This window comes from Boleophthalmus pectinirostris, unplaced genomic scaffold (genome assembly GCF_026225935.1).
Source record: "Boleophthalmus pectinirostris isolate CB_2022bp ecotype Guang Dong unplaced genomic scaffold, ASM2622593v1 HiC_scaffold_21, whole genome shotgun sequence".
NCBI lineage: Eukaryota > Metazoa > Chordata > Actinopteri > Gobiiformes > Gobiidae > Boleophthalmus > Boleophthalmus pectinirostris.
Genome location: NW_026571175.1, coordinates 3896185 through 3924140, shown reverse-complemented (window position 1 = coordinate 3924140; position 27956 = coordinate 3896185). Strand labels below are relative to the sequence as shown.

At 38.4% G+C, this 27956-nt stretch overlaps 2 protein-coding genes across 2 annotated transcripts; one reads left to right on the top strand and one right to left on the bottom strand.

Moving 5' to 3' along the window:
* Nucleotides 1-1794: 1794 nt before the first annotated feature.
* cdca5 (cell division cycle associated 5) lies at nucleotides 1795-7837 on the bottom strand. Its single transcript, XM_020923818.2, has 2 exons — nucleotides 7419-7837; nucleotides 1795-6394 (listed from the first exon to the last, which is right to left on the bottom strand). The coding sequence occupies exons 1-2, from the start codon at nucleotides 7668-7670 to the stop codon at nucleotides 5753-5755; spliced, it is 894 nt and encodes a 297-aa protein (XP_020779477.2). The 5' UTR covers nucleotides 7671-7837; the 3' UTR covers nucleotides 1795-5752.
* Nucleotides 7809-24364, top strand: psmb2 (proteasome 20S subunit beta 2). Its single transcript, XM_020923808.2, has 6 exons — nucleotides 7809-8032; nucleotides 9269-9391; nucleotides 9927-9997; nucleotides 21612-21774; nucleotides 23631-23680; nucleotides 24180-24364. The coding sequence occupies exons 1-6, from the start codon at nucleotides 7942-7944 to the stop codon at nucleotides 24282-24284; spliced, it is 603 nt and encodes a 200-aa protein (XP_020779467.1). The 5' UTR covers nucleotides 7809-7941; the 3' UTR covers nucleotides 24285-24364.
* The last annotated feature ends 3592 nt before the right edge of the window (nucleotides 24365-27956 follow it).

Here is a 27956-nt window from a genome sequence, read left to right as displayed (position 1 = left end):
ACCCATGCATTTGAGTTAAATCTGTATTTAACCCATCCTTCAGTATCTCTGGGTTATACCTGCGTTTGACCATCCTTCAGCGTCTCTGGGTTAAACTCTACATTTGACCCATCCTTCAGATTCTTGGAGTTAAATCTGCAGTTTTAGCGTCCCAGTGTTAAATCTGCAGTTTACCCATCCTTCAGTGTCTCTGGATTTAACCTGCATTTGACCCATCAGTGTCTCACGTTAAATCTGCATTTGACCCATCCTTCAGAGTCTTGGAGTTAAATCTACATTTGACCCATCCTTCAGTGTCCCAGTGTTAAACCTGCATTTGATCCATCCTTCAGTGTCTAAACCTGCACTTGACTCTTCCTTCAGGGTCTCCGGATTAAATCTGCATTTGACCCGTCCTTCACTGCTGCTGGGTTAACCCTGTCAGGAGCAGTGGAACCCATCTCCAGATCATGAGTGAGTCTTAGTCAGACCTACCTTAGCGTGTTCAAGTGTTAGAGTATAGCCAGAGGAAACCCAGACACAGGGAGGACATACACACAGAAAGACCCGACCCAGGAATAGAACCCATAACCGTTTTGCTGTGGGTCTTCTTAGCCACTGTCACTGTGTAGATTACAAGAAATTAAGGTCTAAACCTGAAGTAAGTAAGCAAATAAATAAATAAATCAGGACAAACTCAAAAATGGACAAAATAAAATAAAATAAAAAACATTTCCATTTTTTCTAACATAAAAACACTTCCACTTTCTCCTTTCTATCTCTCTTTTCTCTCCTCTCCCTCTCTTTCTCTGCCCTCTCGACCCTTCTTTTCCCCTCGTTCCTTCTCTCCTCTCTTCCCTCCTTCCCTTTCTCCTCTCCCCTTGTCCTCTCATCTTCTTTCTCTCACCTTTATAACCATCTCTCTTCCTTCCTCCCTCTATCTTCTCCCCCCTCACTTCTTTCTCTCTCTCCCTCCATCTTTTTCCATTCCTCCTCTCTCTCTCTCTCTCTCCCTCCCTCTCCCCCTCTCTCTCTTTCTCTCTCTCATGTCTTGGTAATTAAGAATGGCCTCCAAACACGGTGGTGCGGCAGAGCTCTTCAGATGAGAGAAAATGATTAAAATAATTACAGAGCGCGCACTGACGAGCCGGCTCTGGTACAGGGGCAAGCCGCCGGACATGTGCACGTAATTAGATAATTAATCTGAATGCAAATGAGGAGACCTAACGAAGCGAGAGCAGAGGAGAGAGGGACAGAGAGAGAGAGGGAGGGAGGAGAGAGCGAGAGCCTTAGGTCAGACAGAGAGAGGAGGAGAGGAGCGAGGGATTACTGAAAATATGCAAAAGTATCCTTTAACAACATTTGGAAGACGCATTTGTAGGAGTCAAAATGTGCCATTCTTTTAACGTTTCTATTGACACTTTACAGCTGATGTGATCAACATTCTCTGGGGATGTGATGCTAACTGTAGGCACTGCTCTGTCTGATGCTTTGTTACATTTTAATCTGAGTTTTTCAGTCAGTCACTCTCACCTCACCAAACAGCTACACTGGACCATGAACGCTTGTATCACATCACTGGGTGACCACTGGCATGACTGAAATTAGGGCACTTAGGCCCAAAAGTGAGGACAGAGGACACTACCTGAACCAGAGGGGGGGCAAAACAAAATGGCTAAAAACAGCCCTATACAACTTATCACTATTATCATCATTATTATTCTTATGATTATAGATTACTATTATGATTATAATCATCACATTTATTATTATTATTCATCAAACAGACAAACACACTGGTTACAGTTCATTTATAAATGTTTAATTGGTAAAACTCCATCCTTCCTCAGCTCACTCCTGCACATCCACAGCTCCAGACTCACACTGTGCTCCAACAGATACAAACAGATACAAACAGATACATGACCCTGGTTGTTCCTAGAGCCGCAAAGCTTTGGGCTGTTCCTCATTTCAGTTTTCTGCAACAGTGACTGGAACCACCTTCAACAAATTTTAAAACTTAGTTTGTTTTTACCTCTGTCGACTTTTAAAAACTCCATCCAAAGTATTTTACAGGATAATTGCACATGCTTTTAACACTTTTTTATCTTTAATCTGCAAATATTTCACTCTCTTATATCTCTATTCACTGTTTCATGTTAAAGTCTATGTGTGAGTGTTTCCTGTTTGTGCTTTTTTGTAATATTGCCTCTTGGCCAGGTCGTCATTGTAAATGAGAAGGTGTTCTCAACTGACTTACCTGGTAAAATATTGAATAAATAAAAAATAAATAAAATTCAAGACAAGCAAGATGATTATGTATCACATAGGCTACATGAAGACAACATCATTTTAGAGCAATGTATTTATTTGAGTAGCATACATGTGTTGCTACAGGTTTTTCTGTGATACAGAATAGACCACAAAATGTAAATCTAATAAATCATCTGTTGTGTTGGTTGTTGGTGGGGCAAAAAAAAAGACGTTAAAGAAGACTATGCAGTGCTCTAACGCACCTTTACCTCATTACTCACATCAGTGTCAATACAGCAGAGCTTACAGAAGGCATAGTATTCTCCTTTGGTGCTCTTGCTGGCAAAACAATGCTCTGAGCATCAAGCATGTTTGAAGGATGTTTTCCTTTTTGGCATTTGCTTTTGTTCAACAGCAAACAGTTTCAAACACTGCAATCGCAGCATCGCAGGTGCAATATGGGCGGGGACTTGTGGTGATACATGCAACGGTGGCGGCAGAGGATCCAAAATGAGGACAAAATGTCAAAAATGAGGACGCATAACAGAGGTCTGGACAAAAGGCTCAGAAACCTGTTCAACCGAAATCCAGACAAATGGTTACCTTAATCGCATCTATCACAAGCTCCTGAACATATGCTCTTTAAATCCATCTTAAAACCAACTTAGAACCAGTGAAAATCAGACACTGTTTTTGAATTGTTGTTCAACACAATTATTTAAAAAAACAAACTAATGAAAATAGCCTGGACAAAAATTATGAAAAGATTGTAAATACTTGAACAATAGGGACATGTTAAACTTAGGTGTGTCTCTAATCTGCATCACAGGTGTCTTCAAACTTGTCCTTAGTCAATCTGTCTGTTTAAAGGGGCCAGGACATAGACTGTATATATAAATATTCTTTATACAATCTATGGGCCAGTGTCAGTAACTACACCAGAAGTTGTCATTCGCATGTTTCGTAACGCCTTCCAGTAAGCGTAACTAGAACCAGTTCTTGTTATACAATAAGATCTGAGATGTAGATGGTTGAATAAATGACTTAATATTGCTTAATTATTGCTTCTTTCTGTTATTTATCTGTTGTGGTTCAGGCCTTTTAATGTTACTGTCTATTTAAAAATTGTTTACTGGGATTGTCTTGCATTATTGTTATTGTTACAGAAGCATAAAGTAGTTTCAGTGTTGTGTCTCTGTATCAATATATCAAGCTTCAAAATGTGTAATAGTGACAGGTCTATTGTTAACCCATTTTCCACCATAACATGTGCAAATTCTCCTCCGCAGTAGACTAGAGCATGTTTAACCTCCTCTGACACATCTGAACACACATCTGGATCTCTGTGTCTCTGCCTGTGTGTCATTATGAGCAGGTGAACGTCAGGCTTCATTTGTCATTCAGTCAGACCTGTTTTTACTCACGAGGAACAGCTCAGAACACAGAGCTGAGGGGGTTATTTCTGACAGAGCAGAGACTCACACTCACCGATTATGATCTCTGAGCTGCAGCAAAGTCAAGAGTGGGTTTGAATACAAGCAGTGTGTAAAATATCTGCATGAGCGAAAATCTGATTTCAGTTTACATTAGATCAAGTTAGATTCTCCTCATAAATACTAGGGATACACTGATACAGCTTTTTCAGTTCTGATACCAATTTCGATACTGTAGCGTTGCCAATACCAGATATCAGTGCAGACTAAAAATTACATATATAAAATAAAATAATAAAATAAAATAATTTAAAAAATAATAATAATATTTATCCCTCTAGTAATTACAGAACAACTTTGTATAAGCATTATGAGACTTTCTGGGCCAACTATGAGTCTCATGATACGATATTGTCACAGTATGAACCTCACAGTATATTTCTTGCGATATCACGAGAAAGCTCACGATATGGCGGGGAAACTCATGGGAAACTCATGGGATGTAACAACATCCAAATCTCTCTGTATGATATTTTCACAATATACATCTTACGGTACGATATTGCGATATTTTGTGGAGGCTAACAAAACTGTGAATATGGAACTTTTTCCTCTTAAAATGCCTTGACAAGACTTAATCCAAAAAGCTAAGACTTAAAAGTGCTTAGAACTGTCATTTCTTCCTGTAGCTTGCATTGAAATGGAGCAAAGGATCATGGTCTATGTAGGTCGCTCTCTCTTTTTTTTTAGCTATTGCTGCACCAAAACTCTTAATTTAAGCAAAGAGACTTGTAATTTGATATATTGTGATATCCACAATATTACTGTGAGAACTTTGACGATACGATATCAAGATATTTCAGTTATTGTTACATCCCTAATGACCAGTAAATAGTAGATCATATTACATGTCCAACCAGGATATTGGCTGAATCGATATGTAGAGGCCGATATCCGAGCTAACTAACTTTTCAGTATCACCGTGGATATCCGGTACCACAACTGAACCTGTACATGGACATGCATCATGTACCATGTTTTTCTAAAACTAAAACTATTACAATCAGTAAAAGCAATAGTTGATTTAAACAGGTCTATCTCATATCTTGGTTACGTTTATGAAATTTGAAATAAAAATCTCATATACTCTAGCTGTAAAAACTAAAAATGGAATACCGTAGCATAGAATTGTTCAAGAAATGACATGTATTTATTTACAATGCAAAAGTGAATATATTTTAAATCTGTTTCATTAATCAGAATGCTATTTTGATCTATGATGTTCCAGATTTCCAATAGATGTTTTGGTCTTATTGTAAACAAAGGAATTACAATACCACATACAGTGAAAGTAAGAGCTAGCTACAAATCACTCAGCCATGTTAAAAGTAACTGCTTTACAACAATAAAACACTTCTAAAAATGGAAAATAAAAATAAAAGGATCTAATAAAATGATAAAAGCAATTTCCCAAAAAGAATTATTTTGAACATCAATGAAGCAGAACAATAGAACAACTGAACTGAAACAACATAACTATTTCTTCAGATTGGATATGAGGAGCATTTAGTCCACAAAGTTGAAGTGTTAAAAGCTGATATAAAAGGTAATGGTTTGAGTTTGATCAGCTGTAATAGTCCCGGAGTTGTTATTTTTGCTATTTCTTCTGAAAATAGTAACCTGGGGCCTATTCACTCTTTAACTGGAATATATTATTTACTCCAAGGTGGTGCTCAAAGCCCTGTACAGCTAAAAATCGCTTGTCAACAAGACTGGGTCAAAAAGCATCTCTACAAGCCAGTCCTAGTTAAGTCCTTCTTTAGTCCTCGTTCTGACCTGGTTTATTCCTGGTGTAGTCCTGCTTTAGTCATCGTTTAAACCTGATTCAGTTCTGGTTTAGACCTGTTTCAGTCATTACTAAGTAGTCTCATTACAGGTTTAGTCCTGGTTTGGACCTGATTTATTCTAAGAAAGTAGTCGAAGGAGGGAATCACATATAAAGATATATACTCTAGTCTTATAGTCTTAATGTTTTGCCTAACTGCTGTATATTTTCCAGTCCACATTTCACAGTCCTTTAAAAATCTTCACTCCACAAACAACTCAAACTCCTCCGCCTCTTCAAACTCCGCATTCATTTTTGCCGCCAGTTCCTCCATTTCGTTATTGTCAATCGGCTGCACCTTCTTCCTCTTCCTTTTCTCTTTGACTACCACCACTCCCGGGATGTTCAGATCCGGTTCATCTACGCAGTCCTCCGCCTCCAACAAAGACATGAACGAGGCGAGCCCGGACAAAGATCTGGAAGCTTCCAGACCGGTTTTGTTCCCATCTTTACGGATCACCTCTGGGGTTTGGAGTTTCTCGAATCCAAAAAGTGTGAGGCGAGAGTTGGGGCTGTTGAGGGATTTGTCGCTGAGTCGGCTGTAGGAGCGGCGGACTTTCTGGGACCAAACCTTGTCTGCTGGGTCGAGCTGATGGTTCTGATCCTGGGTTTCGGTCTGGACTTTGGGTGTCTGGACTTTGGGTGTCTGATTTCTGGGGGGCTGGTTTCTGGGGGTTCGGTTTCTGGTCTGGACTTGCGGGGTCTGGTTTCTGCTCTGGACTTTGGGGCTCTTGGCGGTGAGAGCTGGAGGAGGAGATGGGAGGATGGGTGAAGGCATGGTGGGCTTCTTTGGCTTCTTCCCAGAGGAGCTGTTTCGAGTGTGGACATTGTCTGGTGTGGAAATCTTTGAAAATAAAAAACAAAAACAAATGTATTAGATGTTTTTAACTACAACTTAGACTTTCACAACTTATGATATAACATGCACAAATAGCGCAAATCCTCACTACTGTTGTCCTGACCCACAATCAAGGCTCTAGATATGGAGATGGGTCCCACTGGTCCTGACAGATTTAACTCAGTGGTAGGGCTGAGCAGTTGGTCAAATTTGTTAATTAATTTGTATTTTTAATAATCAAGATTTTGAAAAATTGCAAAATCATGAAATCAAAGGATCATTATGAAATAAGTTTACTCCTGACCTTCTTAGTTCGCAAAGCTACGGTTATTGTGCAATTACGGTTAGATATCTATACAAATGTAAATAACAGCATATGATAAGAATGAAAAAGTAAAGCGCTTCTGCTATTTGAAAGACAAAACAGCCCTTGCTCCAACTTCAACCATCGTCCAGGGTGTGCAAAAAATATGAAATTTTATTTTTTGGCATTTTGAATGGCCACATGACAATGATTGCACTTGCACACCAAGGCCTGTCACTGCAATTTTAGATAATTCCACTTGAATGAATGCTTGACATTTTATACAATTTGCTTTATTATTTCACAGTTAAATCTATTGCACATTTTTATAAATTCAGATTTGTATTAGAAAGCACTTTTGTCACACAAGTGTTAATCTATCTATAAACATTCATTGATTACCACAATATTACAATAAATTGTGTGAATAAATAGTGAGAATGAAGGTAAAATTGTATGTAAATAAATCTAAAAATGTGTGTTAACATTACAAGATATTATAACCTACTTATCCACTTACCCAGAACTAGTGTAGTGTAATTGCAGTACCATACATTAATCCATATGTAAGATAATTCCAAAACAAAAAATAAAGCATATTTTATACATGCATTTGCACGTTTCCTTGGATATGGCGGCTAAAGTGCACAATAATTGTGTTTATTTCAGTTGCAGTTTGTGGTGATGCGCCTTGTGTGATCAGAAATGTTCCGTATTGAGCTTTACCTTCTGTTTTTTCAACTGGACGCCTTCTGAAGCTGTTCTCTTCGGCGTGTTCTCCTTGTCGTGCTCTGACGGGGCTAAAGTCGTTTTTCTGGGCGCAATTTTCTTCACTGTGATGCGGCGTTTCACCAAAGCTGCAGAAGGCGCCATTTTGTTGTCACTTGTTTGATTTGTCTGTGGAGGACTTAACCGCGCCGATCGTCTCCTCTGCGGCTCGTTTGGACCATCCACCTCCTTCATTACTTCCAGAGGCATCTCTTCGTCCTTTCCGCTCAGTATTTAAACTTAAAATAGTCTAAAACTTTGTAAAACTCACCACTAACTCCAGCCACAACAACAAGCGCTGCTGAAATCAAATCGCCCGCCCGAGTCGCGTTGAAAATACGTCATGTCTCCTCCCCTGACGTCACGCAGCGCGACATCTCCATCACACCACTTTTGCTGTGTAATCCAGACGAGGCGAAAGAAGGCGTGCTAAAATAAGACTTTTAAGGATCATTATTCTGTATTACATTATTTATACAACATGGAGTATCTAATCGGAATCCAGGGACCTGATTTTGTGCTAGTCGCTGCGGATAATGTTGCAGCCAGCAGCATAATTCAGATGAAACACGGTAATGACAACGCGTTAGCTTAGCATTAGCACTCACCCGGTTAATGTAAAAATCAAAACAAAGCCTTGACTTTAAGCTGCTCATGTGGTAATTAAGGTAATACATACAAATCAAAGCGTATATTGAGCAGGATAAAGCTTTTCAAGTGGCATTTGTGATCTTTTATTGGGACATCTGTGTAATCGTGAGTGAGCTAACAAAGCTAACTATTAAACTTTTTGTAACTGTAATATTAAGAATCATTATTATTCATCACCATTTTATCATTATTTCATTTAACATTTTACAATCAATGCTGCCAATTCTGTTTAATGAATGTCGTTTATTGACGCGGCGTTAAAGTGAAGATGTGAAAGTGAAAGTAATAGTCATTGATGGAAGAAGTACTCAACAGTGTTACTTAAGTAGAAGTACAAATGCACCAGTAAAAGTATCATGAAAAAAATCTCCTTAAGTAGAAGTATTAAAGCACCTGTTTAAAAATGTACGTAAAGAGTTAAAAGTATTTCTTTTAAGGCTTCAAGGCTTGTTGGGTTTTGATAAAGATTTATGCTGAATTTTGGTCAATAGAAGCAAGTGAATCAGTATTGTTTTAGCTGTTTTTATCTGTATATTTTTGTTTGCTCAAATTACAAATGCATAAAAACAATATTCAGCCTTTTTAGCATGTCTCAAACAATAATAAAAAATACCTTTACTTTTCAGTCCTTTTCAAAAAATGTAGTGGATTAGAAAGTACAGATGCCTTCTCTCAAATGTAGTGAAATAAAAGTAAAACTTAAAAAATGTTCAGATACTTGAAATTTATAGGCAAAGGAGAAATTAAATTTGTCAAGTGGACAAACGTTTATGTAGGTCAAAAACGAGGGTGGGGACAATGACAGATACAGATGAATAGGCCTAGCTAACAAACAGAAACTATAAACAAGTGTGTGTGTTAGTTTCAGAGTAGTTTCAGTGTAGTTAGCTCCTCTCTGCAGGCAGATATAAGGCAGTGTCCACCAACATCTGACCAGAACTGGATGAGCTGCGAAACATATTTAAGCAGAATAAATGTTTGTTCAATTGACAAATTGAATTTCTCCTTTGCCATGGATTCTAGCTGGACGACTGAGGGATTCTACACCCATCTCAAATTTATACTTAACTACAGTATTTCAATACATTTACTCCTTTACCTTCCACCTCTGGTTATAGGACATTTTGTTTCATAATTGTGCATGTCTTGTTTTCCAGACTATGATAAAATGTTCAAACTGAGTGAGAAGATCCTTCTTCTGTGTGTGGGAGAAGCAGGAGACACGGTGCAGTTTGCAGAGTACATTCAGAAAAATGTGCAGCTCTACAAAATGAGAAATGGTAAAACTCATTTCCAAGCTTATTTTGGTTAACTTATATTAGTGGTATAAAAAATATGATACACATAATATTGTATGCAAGAAGTAGGTAAATTCATGTGCACGTGCTGTTTGTAAAAAAGACTGGACTGTTTAACATGATAAAATTTTATTTTTTTATTTTATTGTTTTAATTTATACCCAGGTGGGGAGTAAGAGCCAGATTTTCCTACTGATAACATAGTATTTTTGTAAGAAATATCTAAAAGGCAAATTCACAAATATTGAACTCATCACTTGTATTAAGAGTGATTAGATTATGTGATTTTAAGTAAGAAATCTTTAGCTGCTCCCAGTCTGTATTAAATGATATTAAGTTATAGAAAATTCTAGCGTCATCTGAAACCCAGTATTACATACTCTATTTATCTTTGCGTGTCTTGTCTCAAATTTTAAATTAAAAAATGCCCTTTCTGGCATCATTAAAGTATCAGACCCATATTATAAGAAAACATCTAACTGTAAGTTTTAAATCTACCTTTTTGCTTTGTTTGTAGGTTATGAACTCAGTCCGTCAGCCGCAGCAAACTTCACAAGAAAGAACCTGGCAGATTATCTCCGGAGCAGGGTGAGTTGAATTACACATTTATGAACACAAAGCAAACTAAAACACAAGATCTAATCTGATGTGAATGGGTGGCAGTTACAATTACTCAGCAGATATTGTACTTCTAAGACTAGTTTTACTTGTACTTGAGTAATATTTTGAAGTAACTATACATGTATTTGAGTAGCAAGTTTGAGTAAGTTTTTGTACTATTAGTGCATTGTTTCTAAAAAAGTTTATATTTAGAAATTTCTTGTATGTTACCCTAAAGTGATAGTATAATATAAAAAAATAAACTAAAATCTGACAAACACCAAAACATAATTATGATCTACACATTTTTTTCTTCTACCTGAATAATTCTGATTCCAATGGGACTCATATTCTATCCACCTCTGATACAGTAGTTCTTCAATGATGCACATGATGCACAGACCAAGCTCATATCCCCAGTGTGTTCTTTGTCTCATGTAAAAGACGTCATGTTTTGCTGGAGGCTGCTCTCTGCTCTATCTGTGCCGAGTCTGAGTCACTATAAACGTCAGAGCTCTGTTACAGTTTGAGTTTTGACAGATCTACTCACATTTGTTCACATTTGTTTGAACTTGTTATGAATGTGAGGCTTTTTGTCCCTCTGAGACGTGAGACACCTGCTGCTCCGCTCCTCAGAGATTTACCACTGTGACTTTGACCCAAACAAGGTCAAATCTACAAACTAGTGATTGTTTTCAGACACTAGAATGTGCTGATCTTCTACTGTCCATTTTCACAGCAAATCTGTTTGATGCTGGTAATATTGTCACCTTGAAAAAGACATAAAACAGGTTTAATATCATTTATTTAAATAGTTTATGATATTGTTAAACATAACTTCACCAAATTATGTAGTTATATTTTCAAAATATATAAAAATACAGTGTCATTTTTTATGTTTTATGTTAATTTATTAAATATGGGACAGTGCACATTAATCAATATGTGTTAGTACAGCATGTAAATGTGCCAGAGTTTGCCATGCAGGCTCATTTTCATCCATAGTCCCATTGGCAGGCTGATGGTAAGACAAAAAACGGGACATTCAGGCCATCACATGACAAAGACATCAAAAAGAGATCAATGAATATTAACTGTAGTCGGAAATTTGAATTGTACCCTCTATGAAACTAAGTTAGTTAATCTATATACATATTAAAAAAAAAAAAACATTCTGTGACGGCTGTACTTTACTTTAAAAGCACTGCCAGTGTGGGTAATATCTCAAGTTTTTGTCTCATCACAGGCATCAAAGAGGGGTGCGGGGGAAAGTTATATATGAGTACAATAAAACAGTTGTCATTAATAAAATTAGAACATGCTAAAAAGCACACACAGGTTAAAGAAAATAGACACAAATCACAGTCAAACACAAACACAGAGATATTTGGTATTGATGTTTAAAACACATACAGATTAATCATCTATCTGTCTGTCTTGAAATCTTCAAAAAAAATCATCACCCAACCTCCACTCAGTGTCGCGCAACTCCCATGGAGGTCCCAGCCCCATTTTGGAAACCACTGTTCTAATCCACATGGGCTTTAAATGAAATATTACTACTAATAATATTTGCCAATTAATCGATTTTTGCCCTAATAGCACTTTTTGTAGCTTTTATATGTTATATTGGGTGGCAGTAGCTCAACAGATCAGTAGAGCATTCGCCCACTGATCTGAAGGTTGGCGGTTCGATTCCAGCTCTCGACATAAAACATCATAGGTTGAGCGGTCAGATCCACTGACCCACAAGTTGGCTGGTGTGATTCCAGCTCCCACAGATGAATGCTGCCGTTGTGTCCTTGGGCACTTAACCCACCTTGCCCACAGTGTCTGCGTACACTGGTGTGTGAATGTGTGTGAGAATGGGTGAGTGGTTTTTTGTTGTAAAGCGCTTTGAGTGCCTTGAAGGTGGAAAAGCGCTATAGAAAAATGTGACCATTTACCATATTTCCAGAATTTTGTAAAAATCTGTGTTCCTTCTCAATAATCCAGCGCTTAAAATTGTCACTGTAACATCCTTACAACAGTGTTTTGCATTTCTAGTATCAGTTGAACTTGTACTTTGGGAGTTGTAGTGCCTTGTGTTCTCCTCTGGGACCCCCTCCTCCTCTCCTTCTCTCTGTCTTGCTCTCCTTCCCCCTCTCCCTCCATCCCTCTCCTCCCTCGCTGTAGTTTTGGCTGTGATCCCGCTTGGAGTCGCACTAATTGTTTTTCTTAATTATTTTCTGCCTTCTGCTGTTGTGACAGGCGACCACTGCACTGCTCTTAACAAATTAGTGAAAAGGCATCGAGGTGAAGGTGCAATCCCAACACAAGCTGCAAACCTCAAATTAACACAGAGGCCCTCCCTCTCTCCAGAAAAGACATATGTTCAGATCAGAGGTGTGTTAGCAAGGCAGCGCCAGGTTAATTAAAACAAGCTACACTGTTTACATTTGTATTTATTTACCAACTAACTCGGCTGTCGGGTTATAGTGATTATCAACTCTTTTGGCTTCATTAGGTGGCGCTAAAGAGTCGTTTTAAGTTCAAGTGTCCTAATAGTTAAAAGTACTGTGTTAAGGCTACACAATCTTTTTAAAAATATGTTCATTATTTTGGACTAGTATTGTTTGGGGGTACTGGTTTGTTTGTTACTGCTTTCTTGCTTTTCAGGGTATGAAATTAAAGGACTACTATACACCAAAATCACTTTTTTTCTGCTGATTATCTGTGTAAATGGCTCTAAAATAGAAGTGTATACTTATCCCTGGCCTTATTTTGGCATTTTAGTGCATATTTGTTAAAAATCTGACTTTTGGGTCCAAGCCGTGTCTGTATCAGCCTCTTTAGGATCAACTACGGTCAGGACATTTGAATGTTTGGGATGGACTAAAGGCCGCCATTGAGTCAGATGCAGGTTATTACGTGACGTGTGCAGACACGGGCACTACGTGAGGAGCCCCTCTCAGCCCCATCCGTACCTGACACCGAGACGTCCCACTGTGTCTGGAGAAAAGGGAAACGACATGACCCGAGCACAAATGTTCGTTCTGTCCAGAGTGCACTGGTCTGGCGCCACGTGAGATTGTTGTGGCTGTCGTTCAGCTGTCAATCATCGCTCCAGAACCCGCCCCATACCCGCTTCCCCTAACCTAGCCGCCCACTGTGAAGGATTTTTCAGATTTTGCTTAGGGGTAGAATAAAGGTTTGAGAGGGTGTTTAATGGCTCTTTAAACACATTTTTGTATTTAAAACACAACGGACTCCAGGCACTTCAGAGAAGTACAAAAAGTAAAAAATCGCACAAGGTCGCACTGTTAAGGTCGAAACATGTTGGCTTTGGCCATTCAAATAAAGGCCTTTTAACTACATATTTCCTCGTGCGATTTTTTACTTTTTGTACTTCTTTGGAGTGCCTGGAGTCTGTTGTGATTTAGTTTTGATCTTTTTTCCAGAGCACCCTCTACCTGCTCCCACTGATTGGAACACCTGCAGCAAACAGCCACATTTTTGTTCTTTCTACATTTTTGTATTTACTCAATTACAGGTGTTTTTTTGCTCTTTTGGGTTGATGGGTTTCCCCCATCAACTCAAAACATGCTACAGGTCTCCAGGAACAGTTGATAGTCATGGTCAGTTAAATACAATCACTTCAATCATTGTGTCCTTAGGCAAGACACTTCACCCACATTGCCTAGTATGAAAGTGGTGTGTGTGTGAGTGATGGTGGTGGTCGGAGGGACCGATGGCGCAGAGTGGCATGGCAGCCGTGCTTCTGTCAGTCTGCCCCAGGGCAGCTGTGGCTACAATAGTAGCTTACCATCACCAGGTATAGAGTGAATGAATAATGCTGAATAATGCTCTGTAAAGAGTCTTTGGGGACAAAAAATGTCTGTGAAATGTCTGTTACTTACTTAAATACCTTGAAAATCCTGCATTCTTACTGTGAGTGGGGTGTCCTCTCCGCAGATCCGCGTGTGACTTGCACCTGGTTGTCTCAATGAAAATAGATACATTTAATGCCATATTCTGAAACATTCCAGGCAATACAATTAGATCTTTGTGGAGACACAGTGTTTTCGTCCCATGTAATATGTATAGTTCTGTGTTGGGCCTGATTAAAACCTGTCCTCTACGTTTTCGTTATTTCCTCTCACTGTTGTGCACATGTCCTTATTATTCTCGTACCTCTTGTTTGCTCGTTGTAAACACATAGTCCTATAGCTTCATTTCAAGGTTGTTCATGTTGGAGGATAACATAATAATTCATGCTTTTTGCCGTTAGCTGCTTTCGTATCGGTATTTTTATTCGCCCCAAAGTCATGAATTTACTTGTACAACATTTACGAATTTGCACAGATCTCCAGAGTATCGGCGAACGTAGCGCTAGCATCCTGCGCTACCTCCGAGCTACGATTTTCCCTCCATCATCAACATCCACGCACATGGACGTTTGCAAATTAGGTTTTCATAAACATATTTCTGCAGCGTTTAGCCCCAAAACATGTGGAGAGGAGAATATGTAATGTCTGTATAAGCCAGGGGAGAGAAGTTACAGACAACTGGATTTCAGCAACTTTAGTTCAAGTCATTCTGTACTTAACAGAACTGGACCTAAAGTTTCATTTTGGCATTAACAGTTGTTATCAATCTAAGAATAAGATTTTTTTTTTAAAGGCCATATATTACACAAAATTGTCTCTTGTGAGCTTTAAGCCATGTTAGAATGCTCTTACCTCATCAAAAACATGCCTGGAGTTGTGTTTTTGTTTCAGTCACACATGTTTGAGTAATCCCTGGTGATGTTACTGCTTTGTCTGACATGTTCCAGACTATGGCATTAAAGTTGTTTATCTCCATGGAGAATAAACAGTTTGTCATTACCAGGTCAAGCTACTGGACAGATCTGTGGAGAGTAGGGGTGTGCAAAAATATTGAAATATTAATATATTGTATCATTTAATGTGATTATACAGTATTGATATCGTGGGCTGCTGTATCGATATATCACCAAGGGTGTTTTTGGTCTATTTTACTAAATGATTTTGTTACAGCGCTACAGTTTTGTTGGTTGTTTAGTGGAAGGAAACTCGTTTATGTGACACATTTGACATTTTCACTGTTTTGAGAATTAAAATGTTTGTTTCATATTTACTATGCACAAGAAGTGGTTTAACAAACACTTTTAGTATCACAGACATGATTTAGACTTTATTTTTTATTGAACCGTATTGAATCAATTTGAAATATATCGAATCGAAAGTGCACTTTATCGAGATATGTATCGTATCATGGTCTATGTATTGTATCGAGATATGTATTGTATCGGCAACTTCTTAATGAGACCCAGCCCTAGTGGAGACGCGACTTGGTACACTGATTCGTGTTTTTCAAATGCAAGATGGGATTCGTTTAATGCCACACTGGAACATTCCATTCAAAGCAATAACATCTCCGTGGAGATAAGCAGGCGTCAAATTTTTTTAAATGCAAGTCTGAATTGTGCTCCAAAACCTCATGAAACCTAAACCTATGGCTGATCAGCTCCGTCAATTTTATTTATTTATTTTTTTGGGTCGATATGTGGGGCTTTTTGATTATTTTCCTCAAATTACCACATACTCACCCATGGCCCTTTTTTTTTCACCACAAACCTATAAGAGAGCTGTGTAGTCATGTTTTGTGTCGTTATGCCTTTGCACTAAAGTGATAAAATAAAGCTTTTTGTGTATTTTTAGGCAGCATACGGACCAAAGCAAAATAATGGCCTGTGGTGGAGATTTAAGGCCAATAGCTGATGCGCTATGTCCAAATATCAGCCAGATACATTGGTCTCTATATCAGTCTATCTCTAGTTCAGAGACTTTCTTTCCCTTATTATAAACCCACTTTTAATCAAGCGGCCATTTTCCCAAAGCTATCACGCCTGGGGGACCTATAGCTCCAGCCTCCTCCTCACTGCTCTTTGTAGATCTGTGAAAACACCTTACGTTCTCCGAAGAATACAATTTTTAACAATACAGCAAAGCAAATAATAATAAACTCACTTTCTATCTGAGTTACCTGAGGCACTTGTGCATGTGCTAAATCATATGAGAACACTGGACACACTTGACCTAAAGGTGAATCATTGCGAACAAAATCCACATGTTGTCTTTCTATTTTAGCAGAGAGAAAACTGATGGATTGACAGAGGAGATCATGGTAAAAGTTTAGACTGTGGGAGTAAAGGATCGATACCATGAGGTGTGAGAGAAGTTTGAATATTAGAGCAGGTTTTTATAGATTTGTGTTTAAGCCTAAAGACACAGACAAACGTGAGGAAAGTTGGACATGTGTGAGAAAAGTTTATTCACAAGTTTGAATTCACTTAGTATTCAAGTCAGCAACAAGTGTACAGTCTGTTTATCAATAAGTTTGTCTGCACATTTAGCCACAAGATTCTAAATGCAAAAAACAACTGTAATATCAGTTCTATGGAAACACTAGTACAGGAGTTTATACTAGTGCATTATCGAAAAAAATTATTGAAACTATATACTCGTTTGAGCAGGTATCGATACTAAAAAAAATCCCATTCACAGGACAGAAATGAACCTTTCCTGAAGAGCTTTAGCATGATCATGAGCTGTATCAGAATTAGTACATGGAGCACTGTGGAACTTACCTGGACCACTGAGGGATTACACATATGTAAGGCCATACGGTACGATTATTTTTTTCTGGTATGTAATAATATCTATACTATTCCTTAGTATTGTTATTGAGTTTGACATTTTAGAATCGTGACAACAGTACTATAATGACAAAACAGAACTACATTCTTCATAAATCCCATTGAATATAGCAGAGGTCTTCAACAGGGGGGTCGAGAAAACTTTGGTTGATTTGACATTTTTTATTTTATTTTTTTATATATGTTTCTTCATTTTTGAAGGATGAGGATGAACTGGTTTTCAGTGGGTTCTGTCTGTTCACTCCTTTGTCACTTCTGTGTCTCTCTCTTCATTCCCTCGCTCCCTGTCAAATCACAAACACCTCGGGACGGATTTTACCGTTTCTTGTACCGTAGCTACCCATTATGCACATTACACACAGTGCATAGGGCACTAAGTGCTTGCGATGGGAACCGTGTGAATCCTCACAAAACTACTGGCTTAGCATTTGGTGGTGTGGCTCTTGGTACCCCCCTGTTATGTACCGCTGTACATAAAAGGGAAGCTGTAAGGGGAAGCGGTGAGGCAACTTCGGGCGTATTATTCAGGCTCCGAAGTCCGCACTGCGCAGCCAGCCTCCTCTCCCGGTTGCTCCGTGGACAGAGAGGAGGCTGGCTGCATAGGGCAGCGGCCGGGAGGGGAGGGGAGGGGAGAGTTGTGTCTTTCTTTGCTCCTCAGATCAGAATGACCAGCAAAGTTCTGTGGCCCAAATCAAACTCTGTGGGTGTGCACTGTGGCTGCTCTCTTATTTAGTCAGATCAATTTAAAAAAGTCACACTTTGAGCCCATTTTCCATGATGTCGTTGCTCCATTGCTCTGGCCATCTCAGAGTCACCACGAGCACAAAGTGCAGCTTGAACTTCAGGCCAGAAGTAGTTTTGGTCAGACTTATTTCTGTCATGGAACGGGTTGAGGCTTAAACTGGAGATGGAGCTAGTTTCAGCTCAGGATTTCAGGATAAGCCTGGACTTTGTAAGTAATTTCGATGGAATACCCACACTAGTATTTAATGTACAATAACAGAGTAGCTTTTTATACATGATATTAGGCCCAATTTAATATAAAGCACAACTGTATGACAGACAGTAGAGGGTTAGGATTAAGCCTGAAAAACATTGAAGACCCCTGGAATATAATATTATGTTGACACTACCTTGTAAACTCTAGTCTCAAGTGCCCTCCTAGGACTTACTTGTTCAAAAGGAAAAGTAATTTTTCTGGGTTTTTGTTTGTTTTGTACAGTACCTCTGTAGTTGGTGTGATAGGCTGCCTGCAGGTCACCCACTCCAAATGTACTTTCAGCACACATTATATTGAGTGTAAACAAGGTGTAAGACGCCAGTGCTTGGATCCAGGGTAACTCATCATAGCCAATCAGTGCCACTATAAACAAAATTCGATTACAAATCAGAATTGTCCAAAGTGTGAAAAAAGGAAAGGATTGAACCCCGCATCGTGTCATGTCCAAGGTCTTTTTCTTTTGTCTCACCTCTGTACTCCCCCTCTCTCCTCATGGGACACCCCCTCTCCTCATGGGACCCCCCTCTCTCCCCTCAGACTGAGGTTTGGCGTGAGAACCAGCCCAAATGTTTGTGTCTTCCTCTCCCCAGACGCTTCCTCCCCTCCCCTGCACCTGCTTCTCTCTGATACATGTAACAGTAATAATAAGGATAAACACAGAAGACTTTGCACCTTGTTTCTGGAGGTGGGCTTGTTAGCGCCGCACCTGCCCTGTCTCACCTCCCGCTGTGGACGCAGTGAGATAAACAAATGTAAATGAACCACAATGCACCTGTACCACTGCAGGACTGTGCACTGTTCAGACGGGTTAGAGACAGAGGAGGGAGAAGACTAAACAACAGATAAATAAGTGGGAGAGAGGCGTGTGACTGGAGGAGAGACTGGCTGTGACTTAGGGCAGTAATCAATCTAATCACAATAATCATGACTAGTTGTCTTTTAAAATAATTGTAATTGTTATTTGGACTATACAGAAAAAAAATCAATAATACACTTTGAGGGATCTAGTTAAAAGTATATTTATTTATAGTCAAAATGTTTAGTAGAAAATTAAAATATCTTCTGTTGTAACCCAAGTATCGGTGGTTAGTACGGTTGGGAATTGACGGGTATAAAGTGGTGACCTAAATGCAACTTTACTCCATGGAGATGTTATTGATTTGCCTCAAATGTACCACAGTATGGCATTCCATGTTATGTCCATCAGTCATGCAGGGGCAGGTGACAAGTTTATGCATGTTAGGTCTGTGGAGAGGCGAGCTCACTCCCAGTACTTTTTTTTTTCCCCAATAACACACTTCATACCATAACTTCAGCCCAATTAGTCTTATATAAACTATAAGTAACTCATATTTTTAGCACTTTTTTACTCTGTCACAAGTACATTTTTATACTACAAGCACTGTTAATCTAATCTAGGGTTGTCAGAAGTATCAAATCAGATACTGAGCGATACTAAAACTAGAGATGTAACAATAACCGAAATATCTTCTTGATATAGTATCATCAAAGTTCTCACAGTAATTTTGTGGACCATCACAATATATCAAATCTCTTTGCTTAAATTAAGAGTTACAATGCAGCAATAACTAAAAAAAAAAAGGAAATACATAGACCATGATCCTTTGCTCCATTTCAGTGCAGACTACAAGAAGGAATAACAGTTCTAAGCACTTTTAAGTCTTCTTTCTTTGGATTAAGTCTTGTCAAGGCATTTTAAGAGGAAAAAGTAGTGTATTAAGAGTTTTTTTTTAGCCACAGAATATTGCAATAAATATTGTTCCGTGAGATGTATATTGTGAAAATATCGTACCGAGACATTTGGATATTGTTACATGCCTAATCGTGAGCCTCCCCATCATATCGTGAGCTTTCCCACGATATCACAATAAATATCGTACCGTGAGGTTCATACCATGACGATATCGTATCGTGAGACCCCTATAAAACTAGCATCGAAACTAGATACTCATTTTTCACAGGTATCGATTCTAAAAAAAAACATTAACGGGACAGAAATGAACCTTTCCCGAATGTCTTTATGTGCTCTTATACTTGTTCTGATACTGCTCAAGAACATTCTAGACTCGTATATGTGCATGGAGCACTATGGAACCTTCCTGAACCACTGAGGGATTACTTACATATAAAACCACATGGGAATAGAAAAGAAAGTACTAATATTTAATGTTGAAGTGAATGCATTTTAAGACCCCTCATGACTGTTCAACTGAATCCTCCAACTCAATAGTTCTTGACATCATTAAACCAAACCAAAGTTCATTAAATTTCTTCACGTTCAAAGTCACGGCTCTAAAAATATCCAAACTCTTTCCTTCTCTCCGACACTTCCTCTGTGTTTGTGGCCTCGGGGTTTAAATCTGTTTTTCTTTGGGTCGAACTGTCTGTGCAGCGGCAGGAGGCGCTCACACGTATTATTTGTGTTTGTTATTTAAAAATAAAGTTTAGCATATGAGAAACAGTTTGGATCTGCTCGGTGTATCGCTCTTGGTGCTTTTCAGATTCTCAAATGTGATCTCATACTTTCAGAGGGAGCCAAGAGACAGATTTTACTATTGATTACATTGTACTTTGACATGAACTATCCAAAATATAAATTCACAAATGCTCAATCTCATCATTTCTATTACTGACAAGACCCAAGGATTCACTGTATTACAACACAAATCAGCATTTAAGCGTTCTTTTTTAGTTCCACCCATCTCTATTAAATCTGATTGGTCGTAGAATGTTGTGATGTCATCTGAAATCCAGCAATATTACATATTATCCAGACTTTTCAAGCTTTTTTTAAGGACACAACAAAATCACAATACAAACAAATAAAAATGTTGTATATATTTTAATTCACTTGAAATAGAAGTTGCAAAAACCGGGACTAAACCGGGACTAAACTCTTTTATACCTGACCTATACCGGGATTAAACCGGGACTAAACAGGGACTAAACCGAGACTAAACCCTTCTATACCTGACCTAAACGCGGACTAAACGTGGACTAAACGCGGACTAAACGCGGACTAAATGCGGACTAAATGCGGACTAAACGCGGACTAAACGCGGACTAAACGCGGACTAAACGCGGACTAAACGCGGACTAAACGCGGACTAAACGCGGACTAAACGCGGACTAAACGCGGACTAAACGCGGACTAAACGCGGACTAAACGCGGACTAAACGCGGACTAAACGCGGACTAATCCTACCTAACTAAAAATATTCAAATCCAGGCATGTGGTGGCGGGCCGGACACCAAGCAATGCTCATAAAATAATTTCTGTAAATATAACTTACTGTTTACTGTTATTTCTACTGTTGCTGCTACTACTCTGTGTATTATTATTATATAATAATATGAAAACCTTGCAGAGGGGCAGATTAAAATGGGACAAGGGCCACAAAATACTCACGTCTGCCATAGAAGGTCTGAACTGGGTCTGAACCAGGTGTGAATCCTCACATCCTCAGATCCTGATGTAGAGAGCAGACACATTTTTTTGTTTTTGTTTTAACGGGCTGGCTCTTTTCCAGTTGTCTGCCCCGGGGCGGCTCTGCAGATGTGACACCTTTGGTCCCTGCGCTCTGCTCCTCTGAACTCACACCGAGCTGCTAAAACACAAACCCAGAATAAGAGCAAGTGATTTGGGGAATACAAACTCAAATTGTACTTTTACAACGGAAATATGTCATAGTTTAATTGTTGAAGAGTTTGATTAAAGCAAAAGTTTACAGATGTTCATGCAAAATGGTGGTGATGATGTAGTTTTTAATCCCCTTCTCAGTGTACAGTCTTAAAGTTCTGTAGCTGTTTTTTTTTCCCCTCACAGCTGAACTCACAGTATGTGTTTTGTCCCTGCACAGACTCCATACCACGTGAACATGCTCCTCGCCGGTTACGACGACACTGACGGCCCGGGCCTCTTCTACATGGACTATCTGTCGTCTCTGGCCAAAGCTCCTTTTGCGGCACACGGATATGGAGCCTTCCTCACACTCTCCATCCTCGACAGATACTACAGGCCAGGTACACAAAAATACAAATACTAATCCATTGCAAATAATTAGAATATCATGAAAAAGTTTTATATTTTTTGTCACTCATTTCAGAAAGTCAAACTAATATATTATATAGACTCATGACACATACAGTAATAGAGAAATATTTTGAGTTTATTTCTTGAATTTGTATGATTGTGGCTTACAGATCATGAAAAAAACGAATTTCTGTGAGATTCTAATTATTTGAGATGGACTAGTGCTATATGTTACCAGCTGTGAGTACTAACACAGAGAAATAAAACTCCGATTGAGGAGCTTCTGTACATGTACGTCTACAGAGGTACGTTCAGCAGTTACCATGGTGAAACAATAGCAGTACAATACAAAATCACAACTCCTGAGTCCGTGTACCATTTGTTCTTTTGAATGTCATTTAAGAATGAAAAACAATAAAATGGGAAAACGGTTTGTTACTTCATGATTCTGCTTTAGTGTCAAAAAAGATTTCAACCTCTATTTTCAGTATTTAATTAGGTGTTTTTTGAAATAAACTTCTATCAAAAAAACAGTGTCTATTTCAATTTTGATATTTTATCCTCTGGTTTATTTGCCTCGGAAGTTCTGCTGCTAGAAGGACTTGCCCTATTTTTCAGACTATAAGTCGCGCTAGAGTATAAGTCGCACCAGCCCACAAATGCGTAATGAAGAAGAAAAAAACATATATAAGTTGCACTTTTTGGGGGAAATTTATTTTATAAAATCAGAGAGCAGGAACTGACATTTCATGCTGAAAGTCAAGTTCTAGTAATAACAACAGAAGAGAGAACAACAGACTGTTAACGTCACATATGAACAGTTCTTCAGATAAACTATAACATAAACAACAGAACAGAACAAGTTTAACAAACTCTCCATCTCACTCCAAATCACTAAATCCATTCAATTCTTCATCCTCGGTGTCACTTCTGAGCAACTCCTCGACCTCCGGAGGTAAACAGAGTGCCACTTCCTCTTCTGTGTAGCTGTTAGACTCAGCATCAGTTCCAGTTAGAATTATTCCGGCCTTTCTGAATCCCAACAGGATGTTTCGGTGTCACTGAAGTCACTTAAATTTTTTATTTTTAATGGTACGTTCGACTGACATGATACAGACAGGACAGAGGCTCTTTCTGCAGGAGACATGCGCAGGAAAGTGAAGTGACAGTGGTACAGGAGGAACAGGAGCAGCAGATACTCACATACAAGATTAGAGCCTCTCGCGGCTGTCAGTGTGAACATTTTAAATATAGAATCGCACCAGAAAACACCCAAACCATGAAAAATAGTGCGACTCATTGTCCAAAAATACGGTATTTAAGATGTACTAGTACTAGTAATATGTTACAGGCTATGAATACTAACACAGAGAAATAAAACTATGATTGAGGGGTTTCTGTACATGTACGTCTATGGCGGTCTGTTCAGTAGTTGCTATGGTGAAACATAGCAATGCAATACCAAATCATAACTCCTGTTGTAGTTTTAATTCACTTCTTCATGATCAAGGCTCGCACTAAAAAACTTGAATAGCAAAGCTTTAGACAGAGCTGTGCCTCTAACTAGCTTTGTTTAGAATTATTTTTTAGTTACGATCATATCAAGAAGATTAGTCACAATTATCAACTAACCAGATAACCTTGGCGTCCTTTCTGGTGTTTTAGTTTTCCATCTTGTATTGGTCAAATCATCTCAGGGGTTGTTGGTTCAAAGCTCTTGTTTCATATACACCAAACTTTGTTTTTATTGTATGGACTACTTTTATAAGAGGAGCTCATTATTTCTGTTAATTACATTTGCTTTCATCTTTTTTTTCATGCACTTTTCTTCTGTTCTTTGTTTCAGATCTGACCCGAGAAGACGCCGTGGATCTCCTCAAGAAGTGCATTGAGGAAGTGAGTCATTTTTACGCTTAATTAGCAACAATAAAGGCAATTTCAACAAAGATGTGTGAAGAAAAATATTTACAAAGTTTAAATCAAAGTCTCAAAACATGTTTTACCACTTGGGGCAAGAAGCTTAAAATAATCTGTACATGATTTTTACTGTTTTAAAAACACAAAAAATAGAATTAGATCATTTTGTTTGCAGTGTTCCAAAGTTCTTCCTCGCTTACCTTATGCATTCAGAGCGTCCTTATTGTTCACCATGATGAGTTTTTGAGCACTTTTCTAACTTTCAGAGACCAGAACGAGCATGCTAACAATGCACTTCCTCATTTTCATACATTAAAACACTAAATAATTAGATGCAGACAGTACACCAGACTTTCTTTGACCTGAAGAGCTGTTTATACAATATATCTCTACTGGGACAAGACATATTTTGCTCAAATACATGGAAAAAAACAGCTTTTAATTAATGAATGAACCACTATTTTTTCTCTGTTTTTAGCTGAACAAGCGTTTCATCCTGAACCTGCCCTCCTTTAACGTCAGAATCATCGATAAAGACGGGATTCACGACATGGAGAAACTCACTTTGGGATCGGCCAAGTGAAACCACAGCTCTTATAGTCCAGGTTTAACTTTTGTACCACTTTGATTTGTCTGTTCAAATAAAAGAGATGTTAATATGAACTGTTGTCGTTTTGTCATCTATCAAAGGATTTCAGAATAATAAAAAAATAAGCACTGTTACCATAGCAATTAACAACTTAAAACAAAATCTGTGAATATTGACTAGGAGCAGTGATTAGTGATTATTAAGGTTTAATAAGGACTAGATCAGGGGTCACCACTTTTTTCCTCCGGTGAGCTCTTTTACAAAAAAAAAATGCCAGGGAGCTGCTCATTTTAATGGCCGCAAGAAACTGAGACGATTATAAGAAAGAGGAAGAGCCTTTGGGTGCAGTTAGACGACTATTAAACATAAATTATTGTCTGTTTATTAGTGCACAAAGTTAGGCTTCAAAATGATATATTTACGATAGTAACAGGCAGGTAATTAACATTTTTTTTTGTTCTTAAGCACAATTGTATAATTCCAAAATCCTTTGACGAGCTACTTCGAAGATGGTGGAGAGCTCCAGGTTGGAGACCCCTGGACTAGATGTACAGATATCTTATTTTCAATAAAAACAGGACTAGATTTAAGCTGCAAGATGAATAAACAACAAAATGTAAAAGAAAAAAAAAAGAAAGTCATATTCTGTGACTTCCTTGCCAAAAATGGAAAAGTATGTATTTTCATTATGGATTATTTCACTTACTATGAGCAGACTTGCATCTCCACAAACCTGACTCTTACTTGGCCTGGAGGAGAGCTTGATTGTTTCCATGGAAATGTAGTTCTTTGGGCTCTAATATTCCATTATATGACATAAATTGCCTCTATTTCAGTGTTTCCCTAACTTTTTTCTGGGGATCCATATTTTAAAAGTCAAAACCCAAATCAATAGACATTATACATAAATCACTAAATATAGGTGGATTTGAGTATTTTATTGTTGACTGAGTGATCATTTACTCAAGTTTTAAACAATGAAAAACTGTCACTGAAGCAGCAATAAAAGGATCCAGAAGTCAGTTTGGACATTAAATGTAGCCCATTTCTTTTTCTTTTCAACATTCAATTGAACCAGAAATATTGGAACAAAAATTATACAAAACATGTCTTAACATTTCAACATTTCTAAAGAGATAGGTGGACCTGTCATGCAGATCAGGCGCAGTATTCAGTCTGTTTCTGTACTTTGTTTTCATTTTTGTGAGCACAGAAAATCCCAATTCACCCAAATATGTAGTAGTGAAAGGAATAAGCAGATAAATAGTGGCCCTACTGAGGACAGGAGATTCTGACCAAATGCTGATCCACAGTGCCAATAAGGTCACAGATCAGAACTGTATATTGCAGATCTACATGAAATATACAGTGCAATATACATGACGAGAAGGCGAGAAATCTCTTGTGAAACCACCCGAGGGTAGCGACTCAGTCTTTGGAAAACAATGCTCTATTTCCATGGTGAATGTTCAGAAGTATGGCTTTACCGTATTTTGTGCACTATAGGGGCTCTGGATTATAAGGTGCACTGTCATTGAATGGTCTAACTTTTTTCTAACTTTTTCACATATAAACAGCACCGGACTTTAAGGTGCATTAAACGAAACACAACAGTTAGATAAGTCAGTCAAACTTTATTTAACGCATTCAGAATAACTCTCAACTTTGTACAGTTGTAACGCGTAAAAAAATACTATCTGAGACGCTAAATTGTTAATGTAGTCACAATAAGTCATAATAGTTCGGCGATTACAGCGTCCATCGTGCCCACATCCCTCTCGTCATTATCCGAGTCAGTGTGGTTACTGTTCCCTGGCAGTTCAGTGATGATTCTGGTCTTGGTGAAAGCTTGGACCACAGTTGATACTGATCCTTAGCCCAGGCGTCTACGATCCATCAGCTGATCGTGGCGTAAGTGGCTCGGCGCTGTCTCTCTGTCTTGGTGAATGTATGTTCTCCTTCTCCCATCCACTGCTCCCACGCAGCTCACACTTTCACTTTATAACAGCCTTGAGTTTAAAGTGGGCGTTGTGAGCATGTCTCTTGACAGGTGCATTTTGATATTAAAAGGAATCACAGTATGTATTACTCCTGATGCTCCTGACTACGGGAGCCGCAATGCTGCAAGTGGTGGAGCTTTACTAAAGTCGTACTAAGACACACCAATAAATTCATATATAAGGCGCTCTGGATTATAAGGCGCGCAGTTGTTTTTTGATGAAATTAAAGGCTTTTAAGTGCGCCCTATAGTGCGGAAAATATGGTAAATTTATTTCCAGGGAATCATAATGATGAAGTCCCGCCTCCAGAAAGTTCTAAACCATACCTTAAGTTGTAGATTCAAAGTTTCATTGTAGATTCCATTAATATGAAAAAGAATAATTTCATAAAAACTAAAAATGTTGTCAAAATGAACTGGGAACAATTGGACTTCATGTGGGTAAGATAAAGGTGCATTATGTAACTTTTTGATAGGGAGATCTGCCAACTTTTTATCTCCGTGGAGCTGTTATTGCTGCCTGTGATGTCCCACACAGTATGACGTTGAGTTTAATTCCATATTGCGGGACGTAACAGGCGAAGCAGCGGCATTTCCATGGAGACAAGCACCAGAAGACTTGTGCGGTGCACCTTTTAAATATTCTATTAACCGACGAAAATGCTCTCAGATCTGTGTAAGGTCTTGTCATATTTACAAATGTGAAACCTCTCCCTTGTCATCTCCTCCTCCCTCTCTCCTCTCTCCCCCTCCTTTTTCTCTCTCTCTCTGCTCCTGTCTTCCTCTGAGCCCGAAGGCAAACATATGCTACTCTTCCGCCGCAAAAAGAAGAGAAAGGGAAGAGACAGACAAGAGAGAGGTTTGCGAGCTCACTCTCCGTCTCTCCATCTCGCATATATTCAATTACAGGTGTTTAATTGCTCAATAACCTAACATAAAACATACATTCTTACAGTCAGTACATTCGCCTCTCCACAGATCTGACCTGTAACTTGGCCTTGGCATTCCAGACAAAAGTACAAACTTCAGTTGCATTCAAATCAGTCTTCTTTAATTAATAATATATTACATTTATGAAGTAATACAATAATAACAACAGTAATAACATAATACACCAAAAGTACAAAATATTTTAAGTTACAACACGTTTTTCAAAATAAAAGTCCTGTAGCTGCCTTTGACTCTGCTATAATAAAAGTCCAGCCACAATCAAAAGAGTTCAAGTCCAGGAAACTCCATTTCACATCATCCTCTGCTGCAGATTACTTTTGTGTATTTTAAAAAGCAAAAATGTGGATATGGCTTCTTGCTTCTTTCTTGGTACAGGTGGAAATCTGAAAGTTGTACTCCTTAAATACATTAAATTAAAATAAATATGGTAATAAATAGAAACAAAACAGAAAAAGGTCCAAGCAAAAATAACAGGATGGTTACTGTTCAGAAATGACCAACTAATTTGTGTTTTTAGTTCAAATAAGTTGTGTTCAAGACATCGCCAAACTTCTGATCCACAAATGTTGAACCTTTTCATTATTTATTTGGGATTTGGTTCCACAAAGTTCAGTAACTACGGAGACATGAACCTTAAACCGGGTCAGCAAATCTGTATCTGAAAGTTACTCAACAAACTCCACCTGAAATTCTCACTCATCTCCAAGCTCAGGTTC

Excerpts from the sequence above, each read along its gene's own strand:
- cdca5 (XM_020923818.2), bottom strand. The coding sequence starts at position 7,670 with ATGCCTCTGGAAGTAATGAAGGAGGTGGATGGTCCAAACGAGCCGCAG. Across the intron at positions 6,395-7,418 it reads TCCAGTTGAAAAAACAGAAG|ATTTCCACACCAGACAATGT; the intron begins GTAAAGCTCAAT and ends TTATTTTCAAAG.
- psmb2 (XM_020923808.2), top strand. The coding sequence starts at position 7,942 with ATGGAGTATCTAATCGGAATCCAGGGACCTGATTTTGTGCTAGTCGCT. Across the intron at positions 8,033-9,268 it reads CATAATTCAGATGAAACACG|ACTATGATAAAATGTTCAAA; the intron begins GTAATGACAACG and ends CTTGTTTTCCAG. Across the intron at positions 9,998-21,611 it reads CAGATTATCTCCGGAGCAGG|ACTCCATACCACGTGAACAT; the intron begins GTGAGTTGAATT and ends GTCCCTGCACAG.